The sequence below is a fragment of the Arvicola amphibius genome, chromosome 1, assembly GCF_903992535.2.
Source record: "Arvicola amphibius chromosome 1, mArvAmp1.2, whole genome shotgun sequence".
Lineage (NCBI taxonomy): Eukaryota > Metazoa > Chordata > Mammalia > Rodentia > Cricetidae > Arvicola > Arvicola amphibius.
Window position 1 is genome coordinate 158130712 of NC_052047.1, and position 17285 is coordinate 158147996.

The following is a 17285-nucleotide window of genomic DNA, read 5'->3' on the forward strand; positions in this document are numbered from 1 at the left end:
CAGAGGGTTGGTTGCTCTGGTCGAGGACACAGGTTCAGTTCCCAGCACTTGCACAGCAGTTTACAGCTGTCTGTCACTCCAGTTCCAGAGGGTCTAACACCATCTTCTGTCTCCCAAGGCATTGTATGTATGCAGTGCACAGACATACACTCAGGCCAAACAGCCATATATAAAAAATGAAAGTAAATAAACCTTTAAAACAGAAATCCCATGCTGTAACTGTGTCCTACCACGTCATTACTGTGCAGAAATACAGCCTTAGGATTATAACATGCCAAACTCATTTAAAAGGATTTTTATTCAGCATATTTTATGTATTCTTTTGGAAAAACTTTTTAAGCCAATGGATTTATACCTCCTTGATGTTCTTATTTGATCTATTTATCTGCATGCACCCCCTGTCTTTCAGATCCAAACTTACTCTGATTTCTTATTTTTTATTTATAATTTTTTACTTATTGTCTGCTCCTCTGTGGAAATTATAGTCTGCCTTCAGTCTGCAGAGGGCAAGTAGAAAGGACAAGAGAGCCAGAATGAATGAAAAGAACTTCAGTGGGCAAACAATGATGGACTAACCAGTCCCAGTGCTACCCAAGTGAGCAGCTCAGAGGCTGCTCAGTAGACAAAACCTCGCTGCACCAGCATGTAGAGGAGTTCAAATGCCAGAACCTACATAAAGCCAGATGTGCAGCTCCTGCTTGTAATCCTAGCACTCCTAGGAAGATAAAGACAGGCGAACACTCCAAGCAAGGACTGCTCCCCCAGGGTTATCCTCTGACTCCACATGTACACACGCATTCACACTCAGGAATGGACATGTGCACAGAGACGCCACCTACATAAATTCTTAAGATTTGTCTCTTTGGGCACAATACAGGTCAGATTTTCGTCGCACTGATGTCATCCATCCTGTTAGCCAAAGAACAAGCCAGCTGTGCTTCTGAACCACAATGACGTATCTGTAAAATCATTTTAGGGCAAAAATTTCTTCCAGCTATTTCACCTTTGTTTCCCCCAACTTAGACTGTCCCAGGACAGTAAACCAGGAATGTAAAAAATGTGTCAGGTTCAGCTCAAAGTCCTGATATTTATGTGGTTGGTCGTCGATGTCCTTTTCAGGGTATACCCAGAGTTTCTGGCTCAAGCCTGTTCTCTTATATATAATCCTTTGTCCACATATCTTGAAGCCTGTTTCTATCTCCACTTACCCAAAGTTTCAAACAGTTTGGCCGGCATACTGTTCATCACCCACAGAATCAGGAAGAAAAACAAAGCAAGAAAGCTGGAGCTCGGGTGTGCTTTGTTCCTTGCCAGCAGCCCAAAGTGTTTCACAGTCTGCTGTGGCTATATACCCAAGCTAGCTACAGAAGGAAACTGAGCTGGCTTCGAGGGTAGCCTACTGAAAAACAGAAGGTTTTTCAATAAAGTGGGACTGCCTTCTAGTTAGAGAGGTCTAGCAGTGCTGAGACAAGGTGCTTCTACCTTACTTTAAGGCTTCTCTAAATAATGCCTAATGTGCAAAATGACAAATGAATAAGAGAACTTAAGCTGACTTCAGCATAGTAAGAATGCAAACAGAACACAAAAAGAGCAAAAACTACAGAACTCAGCAGTCAGTTCCAAAAAAGAGAGCACTGTGGGTGAACCAGTCTGCTAGAGCCATAAACCTGACTGTCGCTTAGAGAGATTCAGAATGCACAGTGAACTGTTGCTTTCTCACCGTCACCGTGCATATCATCCACTGTGACCTCGTTCGCCCACTGTAGTTTTGGGAGAGGATTTGGAAGGGATGGATGGAAGTCGTCCTAGAGGCAGCAGTAACGTGCACATGTCCACACACGCTGTGGCATATAAACTAGTTTGTCTCTGCAGAAGGCCGTTGGCTAGTCCTAATCAAGAGGTGGAAGATGTGCCGTTTTAGTCAATAGTCATCGATGTCGGTTAAAATCTACCACCCTGCTATCCCTCTGCTTGTCATTCACACCATTTCATGGGGTAGGCTACAGCAGAAGATGGCACACTAACTTGGTATCCTGCTGCAAGAAGCACGGAGAACTCATTTTGTCTCCCTCATGCTCAAGGAAAAGAAGAATCACTGAGCTCTCTAAGAGCCTGTATTTTCTTCCTTGTTGTTTGTTTTGAGTTCATTTTCGTCTCGTTCTAGCTAAATCTAGCAAAGAGGTTGGGACTTCAGGCAGATTATCTAGGATTAAATGGCAGCAGCTACTTTCCCGCCAGATCTTTCTGGTTTCTTGTCACAGTCAGTACTAATGGGTCCACTGTGCTCCATGACTAGAGTCTACCTCTTGAATGGCCACACTGCACAGGTCCACAGTTGTTCCTTTGGTTCTTTGATGACTGTTTTGGTGCAGCATCCTTAGACATATGGTGGTTACTGAAGTGTCTTTTATATGAATGGAGGGAGACCCAAAGAATTTCTGATAGTTTGGAATGATGACTAAGGCATTGTTCTGACTAACTCTGGAGATCTGTCTTCATCTTCGTGGTGTGAAATATATGACTTTCGCATTCTTGCCCCTGGAAACAGAATCTGTAGCTATCAGCTCAGACTCTTGAAATACGGAAAACACTGGTCGTCATTGGACGTAGACCTAAAGAAGCACCCAGTGCTAGTCAGAGAATACAGGCTCATGGCTATGCAGTGGAGGAGAGAAGGTACACTGGTGAGACAGCACACAGAATTTAATGTTGAAGCCTGACAGAAAAGTACTGTAAAGGTAGTGGGGGACAGTTGTTGAGGTTATGAAACACAGTTATACCCGATAGAAAGGAAGGAGTTTTCCAACAAAACTGTCTAAGGTGGTGACACAGCAGGTGCTGATGGAAAGCAGGATGAACAGGAGGTTAGGAGGGAAGGTCAGTGAATCGAAAAGTCATACCATTCATACATGGGATATTAAAGATCTGAAGCCACTGCAGTAAAGAGTATTAGGAAAAAAGAGGAACTTCATGTAGACATTAATGCCCAGCTGTGGTGACACATGCCTTCAGTCACAGAATTTGGGAGGCCCAGACAGGTGGATCTCTGTGAGTTCAAGACTAGCCTGGTCTACAAAGCTAGTTCCAGGACTCTTAAAACAGAGAAGCCCTGTATCGAAGAAAAAGCAAAGATAGGTGTTAGCTCACTGACATGTATGCTTTAAAAAAGGCAGGATATGTGATTGCTAAATTGAAAGGCCAATGTGTTATAAAATAGACTTTGAAAGGAGACATTTGATCAAGTCAATTTTTTCCAGTTTCTTCCTTTGTGTCCTGCTCTCCTTTGTTTCTGCGTGGCCTCTATCCCTCCCAAGCCATTCCCTCTCTCCTTCCTGCACCTACTTTTCTCTACCAGTTACCTCACTTCACAAGGCCCCATCTGTAACCTCATCTCTGCCTAAACCTTCGACCGTGAGGTAATAGGCAAATGTCTTGTGTCCCTTTGCCTCTCTACACATCCTGGCCGGCAGAATGTGCTGACGAGTATACAAAGCCATCATACTATGAAAACTTCTGGAGCCGTCTTCAAGCCTGGAGCACACGCCTAATTGGATCTGAAATACTTGCTTGCAGAGATTTGCAAAGACTAGGGAAATCATTGAAGAAACAATATGTGTCCAGCTGGGTTTGGTGGCCTGTCCTTCCTACCCCTCTTGTCTGATTTGGGTAGCAGAATATTGGGGGTGGATAAGTAACTAATTATTTCTTGTCCTAACTTCTTCACTGATATGTCTGTTGTCTTCTTGGTTTTGTCTGAGTTGGGATTTAAACATTTTCTGAGATTTTAGGAGATATCCACTTCAACATGTAGAGAATTTCAGAAGCATCCTCTCTCTGCCTGGGCAAAGTGGTAAGAAACCTGGGTGACATTGTAGTTCTTAGCAGTTGAGTATACTATCATATGTCAGAACCTCTTGGTAAGGCCATTTGTTTAAACATCGGGCTCTAAAGGAGCCAGTGAAATCTTTCATTCTCTAGACTTACAGTCATCTGTACATGGTCCCAAATACAGGCACGCTGTGTCTGTCTGACCTTGTTCATTTAGAAGTCCCTGATGTTCTTTTGTAACGCAAAGTGTGAGAAACAGAATCATATTCACTGCTTCTGGCATCAGGAGGTGACGCTGTGGACCACTTACCCCAGGATTTCCAGATAGTGCAGGGGCATCACTGTAGTCTAGAAAGCTTCATTTAGGTTTCTCGGGCCTCTGCCCTCCTCCAAGAGTAGACCCCAGCTGTAAATAACTCACAGGTGACTGTCAGCCCTCGGGAATGAGGGGACCTGACATTCTTTCATGTCTGTTTCTTCATCTTCATTATCCAGTTTTGTACTTAACAAGCACTATTCTAGCATTTATGTAAACTATATAATTCAATGTGATTTATAAAGCTACTAAAATGGGTAAAATATCAGGGAGGCAGTCAAGTGACTAATGCCACAGACTTGAGCTGACTGGGGCAGCTAGAGAATGAAGAAAAGACAAACAATGGACACAGGAAAACTGGGATCCCGGAATCTGGTGATCTGAGCCAAGAAACTGTTTGTGACACACAGTTAACAGGGGGTGGGGTTATTGCATGCAGCTGGGTTAGCTAATCTTCATAGTGGCAGTCCACAAGCATCCAGGGGAAAACTACGATGGACATTTTCCCCACACCTGTCAGTATTCTCACTCAGGCCCAAGGAAAGCTTTGCCGTCCCTCTGAGCAGCACCTGGTGAATGCTTTGCCACCGCCATAGAGATGAGGCCCTGGGGTCCCTGACGTGGCCGTCCCCAGGTCCACACACATTTGCTCAGGACTGCTCTCTTCCTACAGGTTTGTATCAGGGAAAAGAGCTAAGGATCTTTTTGTCAACTCGTTATTTTTTATTTGTTTGTTGGGTGTGTGTGTTGTTTTGTTTAAAAACAGCTCCAGGGCTGGAAAGATGGTTCACCCTTTAAAGGCTAGGCTCACAACCAAAAAATATAAAAACAATTCTGTGGAAAAAAACATTGGTGTATTAGTGAACAGAACATTATGATGAAAAAAAAAGGCTGTTGAAAGAGTTGTTCAACCTTTAGTTTAAGGTTGATTGGACAGAGAGAAGCACCAACTTGTTGAAGAGGAATAGGAAAATCCAGCCTTTCCCTGTGAGCAATACAGCCGTAAAGTGGACAGACATTAGCTATCATCATGTTAGGCCCTTCAGTAACTATTTATGCAAACTTGGACCAGACTCCAGCTTCTAGGTGGGGTCTAGGGTCTTGTGAACATGCCCTGGCCTTTTCCTGAGTGAGAAGGATATTTGCACCCAAGCCAAAAGGAAGGCTTTTTGGCGCACTGCACCTAAGTGGCCCCACAGCACTCCAGTGTTAGACAGGCAGGCTGCAATCACAGTGGCTCCTTCTGGATCCTTAGAGAACTGTATGCTCTTCAAAGAAGCTACCATGTTTGCACTGTCCTTGCCCTCAGTACACAATGCATATAAGGAGGAAGTGTCTCTGGTATCCAAAAGAGAGGAGGATTTTCTTATTTAATGCAGAAGTTCCTGAACTCAGAAGTCCTGAAGGGAGCACAGCCCCTTCAGATTTCGGAGTTTGCATCCCCCTCACTTCTATTGCGTTTTTTGCAGTCTTCCATTCTGTCAAGCATCAGCACCGAGCCACCTTGGCTCTTGACCCTTCTCGGACTCACTCCTATCACACCTTCCTTTCTATGTGACCTCATCTTCCATGTGGCCCGTGAGGCCTGCAGTGGTATATCTGTCATCGGCAGCCATAGCAGGCATGGGCTGTTCACAAGCACAGCAGTGCCGGGTGGGAGAGAAAGTTAGGCTACGAAGCTCAGAGAAGGATGGTGTGGGGAAGGCCACTTGACCTGGGCCCGAAGGACTTGAAGTTGGGTCAAGAAAGTGCAGTCACACTTGTGTGCCGGCAGTGACACAGGATCTCTTTTTATGGAGGAGGGCATTTGTGGAGGGACTCAGATGGATAGGTATGTGCATCAAACTGTCAAGCTGGGAATGCCAGCCTAGGACTAGCAGGTGACTAGCATTGGGCAGTCATGTGTTAAGAGATTGCCTTACAAAGCAGTGCAGTTAGAGAGATGGTGAGAGGTTCTCCTTGTGACTCTGGGCAGGGCTCTGTCTGACAGCCATGGGCATGAGATTTCTGGCCACACTATCCTGCTGCAGTTACGGCCTCCATCAGGGCCAGGGCTAGGAGTACTACAGTGTGGAATGGGAAAACCTTCCTTTTCCATGTCTATGTGGTGGCTTCATAGAGTCTAGATATGTGGGGTTGAGCACATGGCCTTTCTCTGTGACCCCAAAAGGAAGAAAGACAAGACAGACCCCACCCTAGCAAGTGCCTTCCTTTTCTTCTGTCTCATTCCAGCTTTCAAAGCTACATGGCTAGCTAGGTTCAGAAGTCGTAGTTGAGTGAAAAGCAGTAGAAAGGCTCCTTGGGGCTAGGTGGGGGCTAGGTCATACAGTTAATGCAGAGCACTGTATAATGAAACCTGTACTTTATTCTCTTTAATCCTCGTGGACATTTTTTACTAAAACCCTAAGAGAAGAGGTTTGTGAGATCATGCCACCCCACAGGCTGCTTTGTCTTCAGAATGAACAGCTCAGTGTTTTCATCATTGGTCATACACATCTCATACATTGCTTTTTTCTTTTGCCCTTTGAACCTTCCTGCCCTTGCAAACTATGAAAAGCAAGAGCTACGTGCTCCTGGGACATGCTGTTCACTCCAAGGTTGGGTTCCTGTGCAGAGTCCATTATTCCTCATGCTGTGCACCTGTACCGCCTTGTGAGCGAGGCTGTGAAAATCAAAGGCACTGCACTTGGCTCTTTTTGTAAGGATGAGCTGGCTAGTTCTCCTTCCTCTGGTGCCAAGGGGCATCCTCCCACTATTCAAGACCAAATCAATCATAAATGGTAACCCCCTCCCCTGGAGCTTCAGCAGAACGAGTTCTTGAGCAGGCTCGGCAAGAGCAGTAGAGCTAAGCAATTACAGCTCTAAGCAAGTCATCTCTGGGACCCAGTGCTGGGCTCAGGAGAACTTGTCCTGGCAGCCCTCCTGGAGGCTCTCTCCAGGACTCTCTCCACAAATCCCACTGGAACCTGGGGACTCAGTTCACACTTGAATTTGATCACAGAAACTGGAGGCACCTCGTGCTCCCTATGTCAGCCAAGGTTTAGCTTCTTGCCTTGAAGGAATGCAGAGCCGAAAGACCCAGTACAGGCTGTTCCCTAGGAGCCCAGGAGCCCCTTCTGGAGAACTGGAAGGACAGAGGTGACTAACAAATAGACTTAACCATACCCTATCATAAAGGGCTCTCCCCACCTTTAGACAGCACTCCTTTAAAAGCCTCACGCTAGCTTGTTAGAACTTCTACCCAGAGGGCACTGCTCCCACCTCCACCAACTGGAAAATCTCTTCTCTGTCCTTTCAGTTCTTGGGGCCACTTTTCTCCAGTCTTGAAAACTTTTTCAGTAAAGTCCTCACATCTCAGAGAATATAAACTCCAGGTATTAAAAGTTTGAACCAGGCACATTGGCACATGCTTACAATCCCAGCACTCAGGAAGCTGAAGCTTCTGATCCTAAGCTGTAGGCCAACCTGTACTTCACAATTTGCTGCCTCATATAGAAGAAAGATAGATAGATAGATAGATAGATAGATAGATAGATAGATAGATAGATAGATCATAGATAGATGATATATAGATAGATAGATAGATCATAGATAGATAGATAGATAGATAGATAGATAGATAGATAGATAGATGGTAGATAGATAGATGATAGATAGATAGATGATAGATAGATAGATAGATAGATGATAGATAGATAGATGATAGATAGATAGATAGATAGATAGATAGATAGATAGATAGATAGATAGATAGATAGATAGTAAAAGTCATGTAGACAATAAACCGTGTTTAATGGCATTGGGTCATGTATGAGAGAAATGTGTGCAGTGAAATAGACACTTGCTTTGGTCAGGATGTAATGCTCCGTTAGTGTTCATCTAAAGTTGCTTAATTTGGCTGGGTGGGGTGGTGCGTTCCTTTAATCCCTGCACCAGAGAAATGGAGGTTTGTGACTTTGAGGCCAATCTGTTCTACTTAAGTTCCAGACAAACTACAGCTACTTACTTGATAGTAGAATAAATAGTAGAAAAAAAATGAAAAAAAAACTAAATAAAATTAATCATTTAAATTACTTATGGGGTCAGATAGATGGTTTAGAGGGTAAAAAGTGCTGGCCACCAAACTTTTCACCACACAGTGTAAAGAGAGAGCGGTCCTCTGACCTCTGCACATGTGCTCACGCATGTGCACGCACACACACACACACACACACAGTGTAAAGAGAGAGCAGTCCTCTGACCTCTGCACATGTGCTCACGCATGTGCACACACACACACACACACACACACAGTGTAAAGAGAGAGCAGTCCTCTGACCTCTACACATGTGCTCACGTATGTGCACGCGCACACACACACACACACAGTGTAAAGAGAGAGCAGTCCTCTGACCTCTGCACATGTGCTCATGCATGTGCACACACACACACACACACACAGTGTAAAGAGAGAGCAGTCCTCTGACCTCTACACATGTGCTCACGTATGTGCACGCGCACACACACACACACACACACACACACACACGGTGTAAGAGCAGCAGCTGGTTGAGAAAGAAGCTGTGGGCTCTGTGTGGTTTTGCTGATGAGTATTAGAGGTGACTTGATTCTCCATCAGCATCTTCATGTGCAAATACGCTGGCTTAATTTCTTGAGAAACCATTAGGGTTTTTATCTCCAAACTAGCTTAAAAGTGTCACGCTGGGTAAGCACATTTACAAGTGCTGAGGAAGAAATAATGTATTTTTGGCCAGGCAGTGTGATGCACACCTTTAAACTCAACACTAGGGAAGTAGGGCTCTGTGAGTTCAAGGCCGGTATAGTTCCAGGCTGTACAGTGAGACTGTATCTGTAAAACAAACAAAAGCTAGATTTTTATCTTCGGGTTGTTACCTTGTTTTATACACAGTTGTGCAGATGTGCTTATAATGAAACGTGGAGAAAGAGTGCACCAAAGAGCAGTGGTGGTCCAGGTATTGCTGACTCCGGAGTGTGTATATGTGCATGTACATCATTGTAGTGGTGCTCTAGATATGCTTAGGGGCAACCAAGTAACTGTGAATGCCTAAAACATAGTGAATCTCTAAATAAATTTAGTTTAGAAAATACTAAAGTGAAGGCTGGCATTTGTGTTTAAAAACACAAAAAAAAAGATCATGTACTTGAACAAGTTTCTCTCCTTGGTAGTGTTTCTTTCAATTTCAATATAAATGAATATTTTGGGTGGAAATTTATTACAATAGGTCAGATACAGCTTTGTCATCTAGGTCCTGATCACTTTCTTTTTAAACCTAAGAAGTTATTTCAGCAGATATTTTTATTACTATTCTCTTCTGCCTGCTGACTTGAGAGTTGGCATAATGAAAACAGTCAGTAGGTGCCATGAATCATTTGCATATAAATCCTGACCAGTCCAACTCAGGCTTTAAAAATCAGAAGCGCACAGAAGATGGGCTGACTTAAGAAATGAGCCAGTTGACCAATTGTATCATCACTAATTCACTGCTTGTTTTTCTGATTTTCTTTTTCCTCAGAACCGAATGGAAGAGAGCAAAGCACTCTTTAGAACAATTATCACGTATCCCTGGTTCCAGAACTCCTCTGTTATTCTGTTCTTAAACAAGAAAGATCTTCTAGAGGAGAAAATTATGTATTCCCACCTAGTCGACTACTTCCCAGAATATGATGGTAAGTGGGCACCCTATGCCAGCCTCACAGCTGAGAAAGACTTGTACTGTTAACACTAGTACAGTGCCCAGAACCATGAGCCTATGGGGACTAGAGACAGCATGGTTCAGTGCCTGAAACCACAGCTTCCATGGTGGCAAGCTAAAGCACAAGTTATTGTCCCTTGACTTGTAATGACATAAAACATTTTATCCCTAATGTTTAAAAGTTATGGGGGAAGCAACAAGTTCTTAATTGTTTGAAAATTGCCATCTCAGAGAATAAATATTTCAGTAGCTTTTCCTATTAGCCACTGTAGTTTCCAGTTTCCCTCCCTTTTATTTTGTTACCCGTCCCTGCCTCTCTCTTGTAGGGAGCTCATCTCTGAAGTCCATATACCGTATTGGTTACTTTCTGTTGTTAACCATGACCAAGGAACTTAGAGACGGTGGAGTCAGTCCATCCTATTGGGGAAGCATGGCAGCAAGCTTCAGGCATGATGGCTAGAGAGGAGAAACTGAGAGCACATCTTTAAAGCAGATGCCAAAGTCTCCTCCATTCATAAGGACTGATGGAGTCATGTGTATATGACTTGGCATAGCACCTAACCCAGAGTAGGGCCACATCCCAAAGTCTTACAGGGTGAATGTAGCAGCAGAAGTGGCTACTACAAAATGACATCATCGACAAAGGAAACTGAGGCTTTCTTTGAAGGTTAGGTGCCTTTTTGCCCTGCATGCTTTAGGTGCAGTGGTGGCTCAAGGAAGGGAAATGTGGCATTCTCACCAGCTTAAGTTTACATCTTAAATGCATGTGTATGATAGGGCATACAGCCAACTGTTTAGGGACAGGGACTTTTTTTTTTTTTGTTAGCAGCATGTTCTTATCTCTCCAAGTATCTTTTCCTGTTCGCCTGGCTATTTTAAAAAGAGCAAATACTGTCTTAACCTAAACAGCATTTTCTCTTTGCTCTTTCTATTTTCTCACTAACTCAGAAGCAATGGTCAATGCCCGAGATTGCCTGAGCAAGCTGTGGAAGGAAAAAACTGTATGTGGTATACCTGATCCCCTCAGTAGCAGACCACATAGCAGAGTACATGGTCTGAGAACAGGAGAGAGCCACCTGCCTCAATATAAACATGAATTCCTGCTCATACCGGAAGGCAGGCAGAAATTTCTCTCCAAAGTTGGTGAGACTCAGTGGACAGTGGGGAGATGACTGCACCATATGCAGCAGTGGCTCTGTGGGCTCGTTTTCCTGCTTGGGTACAGAACAGATAGCAGTGTGCAGCCTCAGTAGAAGCTCCCTGAGCCCAGCTGTTACCTGCAGCCACGTGCTACCTGACTGCACTGAGTTTTGGGTTTTCTGGAGTGAGTTTTTGCAGGAATGCCACTTTCTGTGGTATCTTCCTGATCCTCATCACTACAAGTGATTTCTTTCCAAAAGCAGCTTACTGTAAATGTTTTGGAATTTGAAGATGATTTTAACTGTTGTCTTTCTGTAATGGACACATAATGTCCAGAGGAAATGTGACCACAAATAAGTTAAAAAGACAATGGTTTTGTTGATCTCAAGAAAACAAAGTTGTTTCATGAGATCCAAAGCCCTTCGAAGATTAGCTAAGGCTGAAAAAACTCTTGAGCACACTACAGTGATGTTTAGTAATATGCTTATTTAGATATTATCAGCTTCCAGTTGCACATGTCTTCCTTGTGAGGTTGTAATCAAATGACTTCCATCTCTTTGTTTCTCTTCAGGAAGAGAAATGACTGTTTCCACATGGGCTTGTACTACAGAATTGGTCCTAGAGACTTTGCAGTTCTGTGCCTGGTGTGATGGCTATACCAATTTCTTTGTAGTCCTGTGTGCTCCAGTAAAATAATTTATCTTAAAACACAGCACATTGTGAGTGCACTTCAGTGACCTCGAGTCTGTTGCTGATATTGTACAGAACTAACACAACAGAAAAGGTTGGAGTCTTTTCCTTCCCAGAGTAAGAATATTAGTTAGGGAAATGGCGGCCTTCTCGCACCCTGCCAGTCTCTTAGTCTCTGTTTTAAGTGTTTGGTGCTGTTGTGAACAAGTAAGTTCACAGTACATTGCTGAGGACAGAAGACTACTTCTCATACGTCACATATAAATAATGGCACACTTCATTTTTCATGTTGGCAGCCTTAGTCACCAGAACTTTAAAGCACCCCTGCTCCTCCTTGTACAAATGGGAGTCTCAACATCTTAGCTCTCTCCTGCAGCTCCAGGCAGTGTGGGATGTGGGTACGAGCCCAAATCTGAAATAGGGTTAATTTGAAAGTTTTCAAGTTTCCACCTAAGAACCAGGATGAAGATCCTTAGAATTGGTTAGGCTTCAGCAGTGTTTGCTTATGTAGATCAAACCCACATTCTGAATCCCAGGAGGTTTTGCCAAGGAGAATAGAAGTGATATTCCTTTTACTGGTATAGGCTAACTTTCCACAGTGGAGAGAAACAGACATGTGGTACTGTAGTGCGCAATGTACCTGCTCAGCACCTGGAAGGTGATGGTGTTTTGATGTTAGTAATTTAGAAGTTTTAAACTCACATTTCCCAGAATCTGTTTCAGTGTTAAACTGCTTGATTGATTCATGATTTGGATGATCCTGCACACAGTTTTTAAATGTGATAAAATATCATATAGAACATTTAAATATGTAATCACAACATAAATTACATGTATGAAACTGCAGCTATTGCCAGTGCATCCACCACTCTAGCTACTTAGTGATCCCCATTGCCTGTGTTCTCCCCTACCCCATCACATGCCATCCCTTTACTTTTCTATTTCTAACCTGTATGTAAGTCAAGTCAGTATTTGTCTGCCCAGCATGTTGATTTCAGGGTATATTTTAAAGTTCTATGCATGTTATACATCTATCAGAACTTCATTAACCACTTTGGCTTATCCAGTTGAATCGAGTCATTTCTGTTTACTTTTGCGACTAATGATTGTGTATGTTCACCTATGAAATGCCCTTCTTTCCATTCATTTGGAACATGTCCGCCTGTTACATGAATTGCTAGGTTATATGGCAATCGTTGAACTATTTTCCATAGTGGCGCTACCATTTTGCCTGCCTACCAATGGTAGACAGACAGGTGCGGACTTCACCTGTTACCAAAGTTTATTTTATCACTTTTTAAGTGACATCCGGGCTAGTAGCTGGGAAGACTACCTCGTGATTTCACTTGGCATTCGCTAAATGAATATCAGAGTTAAGCATCCTGTTTGCTCATTGCTTATTTGTTACCTTCTTTTGCAAAACTGTCTTTTCAAGTCTTTTGTCCAGTTTTAATCAGGTTGTTTACTTTTTGTTGATACATATGAGATACTTACTTAGGTGCTAAATTTGTATCAGGTATATGAATTATATATATATATTTGATTTGATAATGTACTTTAATAGCAAAAGATTTTTTAATTTTTATTTTATATGCATTGTTTTGCCTATGTGTATGTCTACATGAAAAATGTCAGATCCCCTAGAACTGGAGTTGTAGACAGTTGCTAAATGCATGTGGGTTGCTGGGAATTGAACCCTGATCCTCTAGAAGAACAACCAGTGCTCTTAACAACTAAGCAATCTTTCCAGCCCCGCAAAAGCTTTTTTTTTTAATTTTAACAAAGTCCTGTTTATTTTTCCTTTTACTGCTTCTGCATTGGGGTTGTATCTAAGAATCGACTACAAAATTATTATGCAAGTGTGCTGGGTTTTTTTTTTTTTTTGTCAGTTTAACATATGTTAGGGACATCTTGAAAAAAGGACCCTTAATTGAGAGAATACCTCCACCAGATTGACCTGTAAGCCAGTTCAGAGGGCATTTTCTTGATTGATATAGGGCCCAGTGTGCCATGGATGATGCCATTGCCAGGCAGGTAGTCCTTGGTTGTATGGGAAAGCAGACTGAGCAAGCCATGATGAATAGGATTGTAAGCAGCACTCCTCCATGGCCTTTGCTCAGTTCCTGTCTCCAGGTTCCCACCTTAAATTCCTGCCCAGACTTTTCTTCATAATAGACTACAAGCTGACCTACACCTTCCCTCCCCAGATCGATGTGGTCTTGTGTTTATCACTGTAATAAAAAGCAACAAGGACAAAAAAATGTTTGCATTTCATTTCTGTTGATGTAATAAAATACCCTAACAAAAATCAACTTAGGGGAGGAAAAGGGTTGTGTGGCTTACAAGTCCTAGGGTACAGTCCATCTTTGGGGGGAAATCAAAGCAGGAGCGCAAGCAGGTAGTCATGCCACATTCATAGGCAAGAGCAAAGAGAATAAATAAATGCATCTAGTTTTTTCTTACCATGTAGTTGAGGACCCCACGCCAGGGGATTGGTGCCCTCACCTATGGGCTGAGTCTCCATATATCAATTAACAATCCTCCACAGACATCCCTGCAGACTGACCTGATCTAGATAATCTCTCAACTGAGACCCCCTTCTCGGGTGATTCTAGACTGTGGCAGCTCGACATTTAAAACAAACCATCACAGGTTTCTAATTTATCTAAATAAAACCATCAGAGGGCAATGGATAAGGCATAGGGAATACCATGTAAGTGTAAGAAAGTGCAAACCAATGCATAGCATCACATAGTGAACTTAGTATAGATCTGGAATACAGATTAGTCTTCATAGGGCATACACAGAAGAACAAATGTGTAATGGATCACATAACAAACTCTTGGCTTCTTCTCTCTTGGCAAACAGGACCCCAGAGAGATGCCCAAGCAGCTCGAGAGTTCATCCTGAAGATGTTCGTGGACCTGAACCCCGACAGTGACAAAATTATCTATTCCCACTTCACCTGCGCCACAGACACCGAGAACATCCGCTTCGTCTTTGCTGCTGTCAAGGACACCATCCTGCAGCTGAACCTGAAGGAGTACAATCTGGTCTAACCGTGCCTCCCAGACACATTCTTCCCTTCCCTGTGGGCTGTTGAAGATAACCAAGAAGGACTGTATTTCTGTGGAAAACAATTTGCATAATACTAATTTATTGCCGTCCTGGACTCTGTGAGCGTGTCCACAGAGCTGTAGTAAATATTATGATTTTATTTAAACTATTCAGAGGAAACAGAATGCTGAAATACAGTCCCAGCACATTTCCTCTCTCTTTTTTTTTTTAAGGCAAAACTTGTGACTCGATGTATTTTAAATTTTCAGTCACTCATTCACAATATGAAAGCACTCCTACCGTTTGTGTGTTCTCTCTCTCTCTCTCTCTCTCTCTCTCTCTCTCTCTCTCTCTCTCTCTCTCTCTCTCTCTCTCTCTGTCTCTCTCTCTCCCTCCCTCCCTCCCTCCCTCCCTCCCTCCCTCCCTCCCTCCCTCCCTTCCTCTCCCCCCCATTCCTTTCCATCTCCCTCCTCCCTTTTCTGTTGACCAAAACAAAGCTGATTTTTCTTCTTCCTGTTCCATGCCCCCCTACTCTGATTTTGTTTTCTCATCTTACAATGGGCTTTACCCTTGTTCCATTCTTGAGTGATGCAGTCAGGACAGTGTCATTCAATTGAAGTCACCTTACATCAGCTTCATTTAACAGTGGTTGTACTGAAGGCGTGTATGTATTACTACTATGGTTCTAATGTATCTCTGGATGCACATCACATCTAGTATTTCTTTTTCAATGCATACATATATGTATATATATATTGTCTTGTCTCACTTGGACTAGGACAGCAGGTGCCCATTGATGGTCAAGAATCTTATATTTTGGGTACAGAACTTCAGCCATAGCTGGGTTGTTCAGAGGAATGTCTGGAAGTCAGAGTGTGTGCTTACAGGCTGTGAAGGAGTCCTTGCTTCAGTCCATGTGCCATGTCCTTCTTCTCTTCCTTGCTTCCTTTTGTTTCTCTTTAGGTTTTTCACTCTCTCTGTAAACCACAGATGCCAAATGATATGCCAACAGACACTACATTCCCCAGCGCTGCTGCCAGAACCGCCTCGAGTCTATTCATTTTCTGTTTGTTTCCAGCTCTCCTTCCCTCCAGTCCCTTTTGTGTTTGGGCCATAATTTTAAAATAATTTTTGCTATGGGTATGTTTTGCCAAAGCCAGATTTTTATAAGACAAAATAAATCAAGAATTTAAACAGTAAAAGCCAGCGTCTCAACATGTAAGCATTAAGACAGTACAGCGAGGTGACAGCTGGGTGGGTGTGAACCGGAAACACACATTGCCAAACAGTTGCTAACTGAACCACTTCTCATAGTCCGTTCTTTCTTTGCCCTTACGGTCAGTGCCAGTGTCCAGATGAGCAGTATAGAAAACTACCCTATGTGGTTTCTCATGAGAGCTGTTCATTTCTCTTTACTGGCACCAGTGTTATTAGCTCTTTATGTTCTTTAAGTTTGAGTGAATTTGCCAAGAACACTGGTTGATAGCATTATTCTGTAACTTTGATTTGGGGGGAAAAAGTGAGCTTGTTTTACCAGTTTAGGATCTTCTTGAACTGGTCACTTGGACTTAGGAAGATTTGTGGATTTTTTTTCGAAAGTCACCGCTCAGTGTTCTGTCAAGCATGTATTTATGTAACGATTACACTAGGAGAAATGTTTGAATTCTCCATGTGCAGTTTGTCAGCAGATGCAAACAGTGCTGAACAGGTGTGAGTGAGCCTGTCACGAAGCCCACATTGCTATGTGAGTTCAGTAGAAGGTGATTGCTCTAAGTCTGCCGGGAAGTTGGACCACAATGCTGGTCTCATTAGTGCCTGGCCCTAGTCGAAACTCCCATGTCAATCACTTTTCTTGAATAACGAAGGGGAGAGAGAGTGAGCAGCTTACTGTATGAGCACTGAAATTGCTGACTCGTAATGAAGTGTTTTACTCTCCCAGCCCCAAACAACACAGCTTACTTTTTTATCCCTTGCTCTAGAAAGCACCTGTAATTTAATTAACAGACTGCCTGTAGGTATAGTGCAATTATGAATGTTCTGATTGTTGTACATACATCTCTCTTGATATTGCAGCATCCATACTGGCTTTGTAATCATTAATTTTTGGCAGATTGAATGTGCTGTATTGATATGTATCTATGTAATTGTATTGTATGTCTTGTAGCTAATTCACATTTTGAATAATGTTATTTTATTTACTTTTTTAAGAGAGGAGAATGTAAATTTGTCAGTTTATTTCTGACTAGGGATATTTTTTTTCCATTTAGAGAAGAAGAAGAAAAAAACCCTTATTATCGTACAGAGCGGTACTAGCATTGTGCTGTCTAAAATCATTTGCACATTCCTGAGTAGAGGTGTGCTGACCTAAGACCCAAAGGTGATTTCATAGCAAATACACAACATCCGTCGGAGCTTTTATACAAACACGGAGACCAACTTTGTAGACCTTTTGCCATTTGACCTGGGGTTGGAATATGAGCTTTTATACGATTCATATTCTTATTTGGCAAATGCACAGTTTAGCATTACCTCTCTGGTGG

At 42.8% G+C, this 17285-nt stretch overlaps 1 protein-coding gene across 1 annotated transcript in view; it reads left to right on the top strand.

The window, feature by feature from the left end:
• The window catches only part of LOC119812597 (guanine nucleotide-binding protein G(q) subunit alpha), a 223203-nt gene extending 208146 nt beyond the window's left edge, over positions 1–15057 (top strand). The window contains exons 6-7 of the mRNA XM_038327366.1: positions 9679–9832; positions 14557–15057. Of these exons, the coding sequence (XP_038183294.1) occupies positions 9679–9832; positions 14557–14747 (345 nt within the window). The 3' untranslated portion in view covers positions 14748–15057. The remainder of the gene's footprint in view (positions 1–9678; positions 9833–14556) is intronic.
• Positions 15058–17285: the final 2228 nt, after the last annotated feature.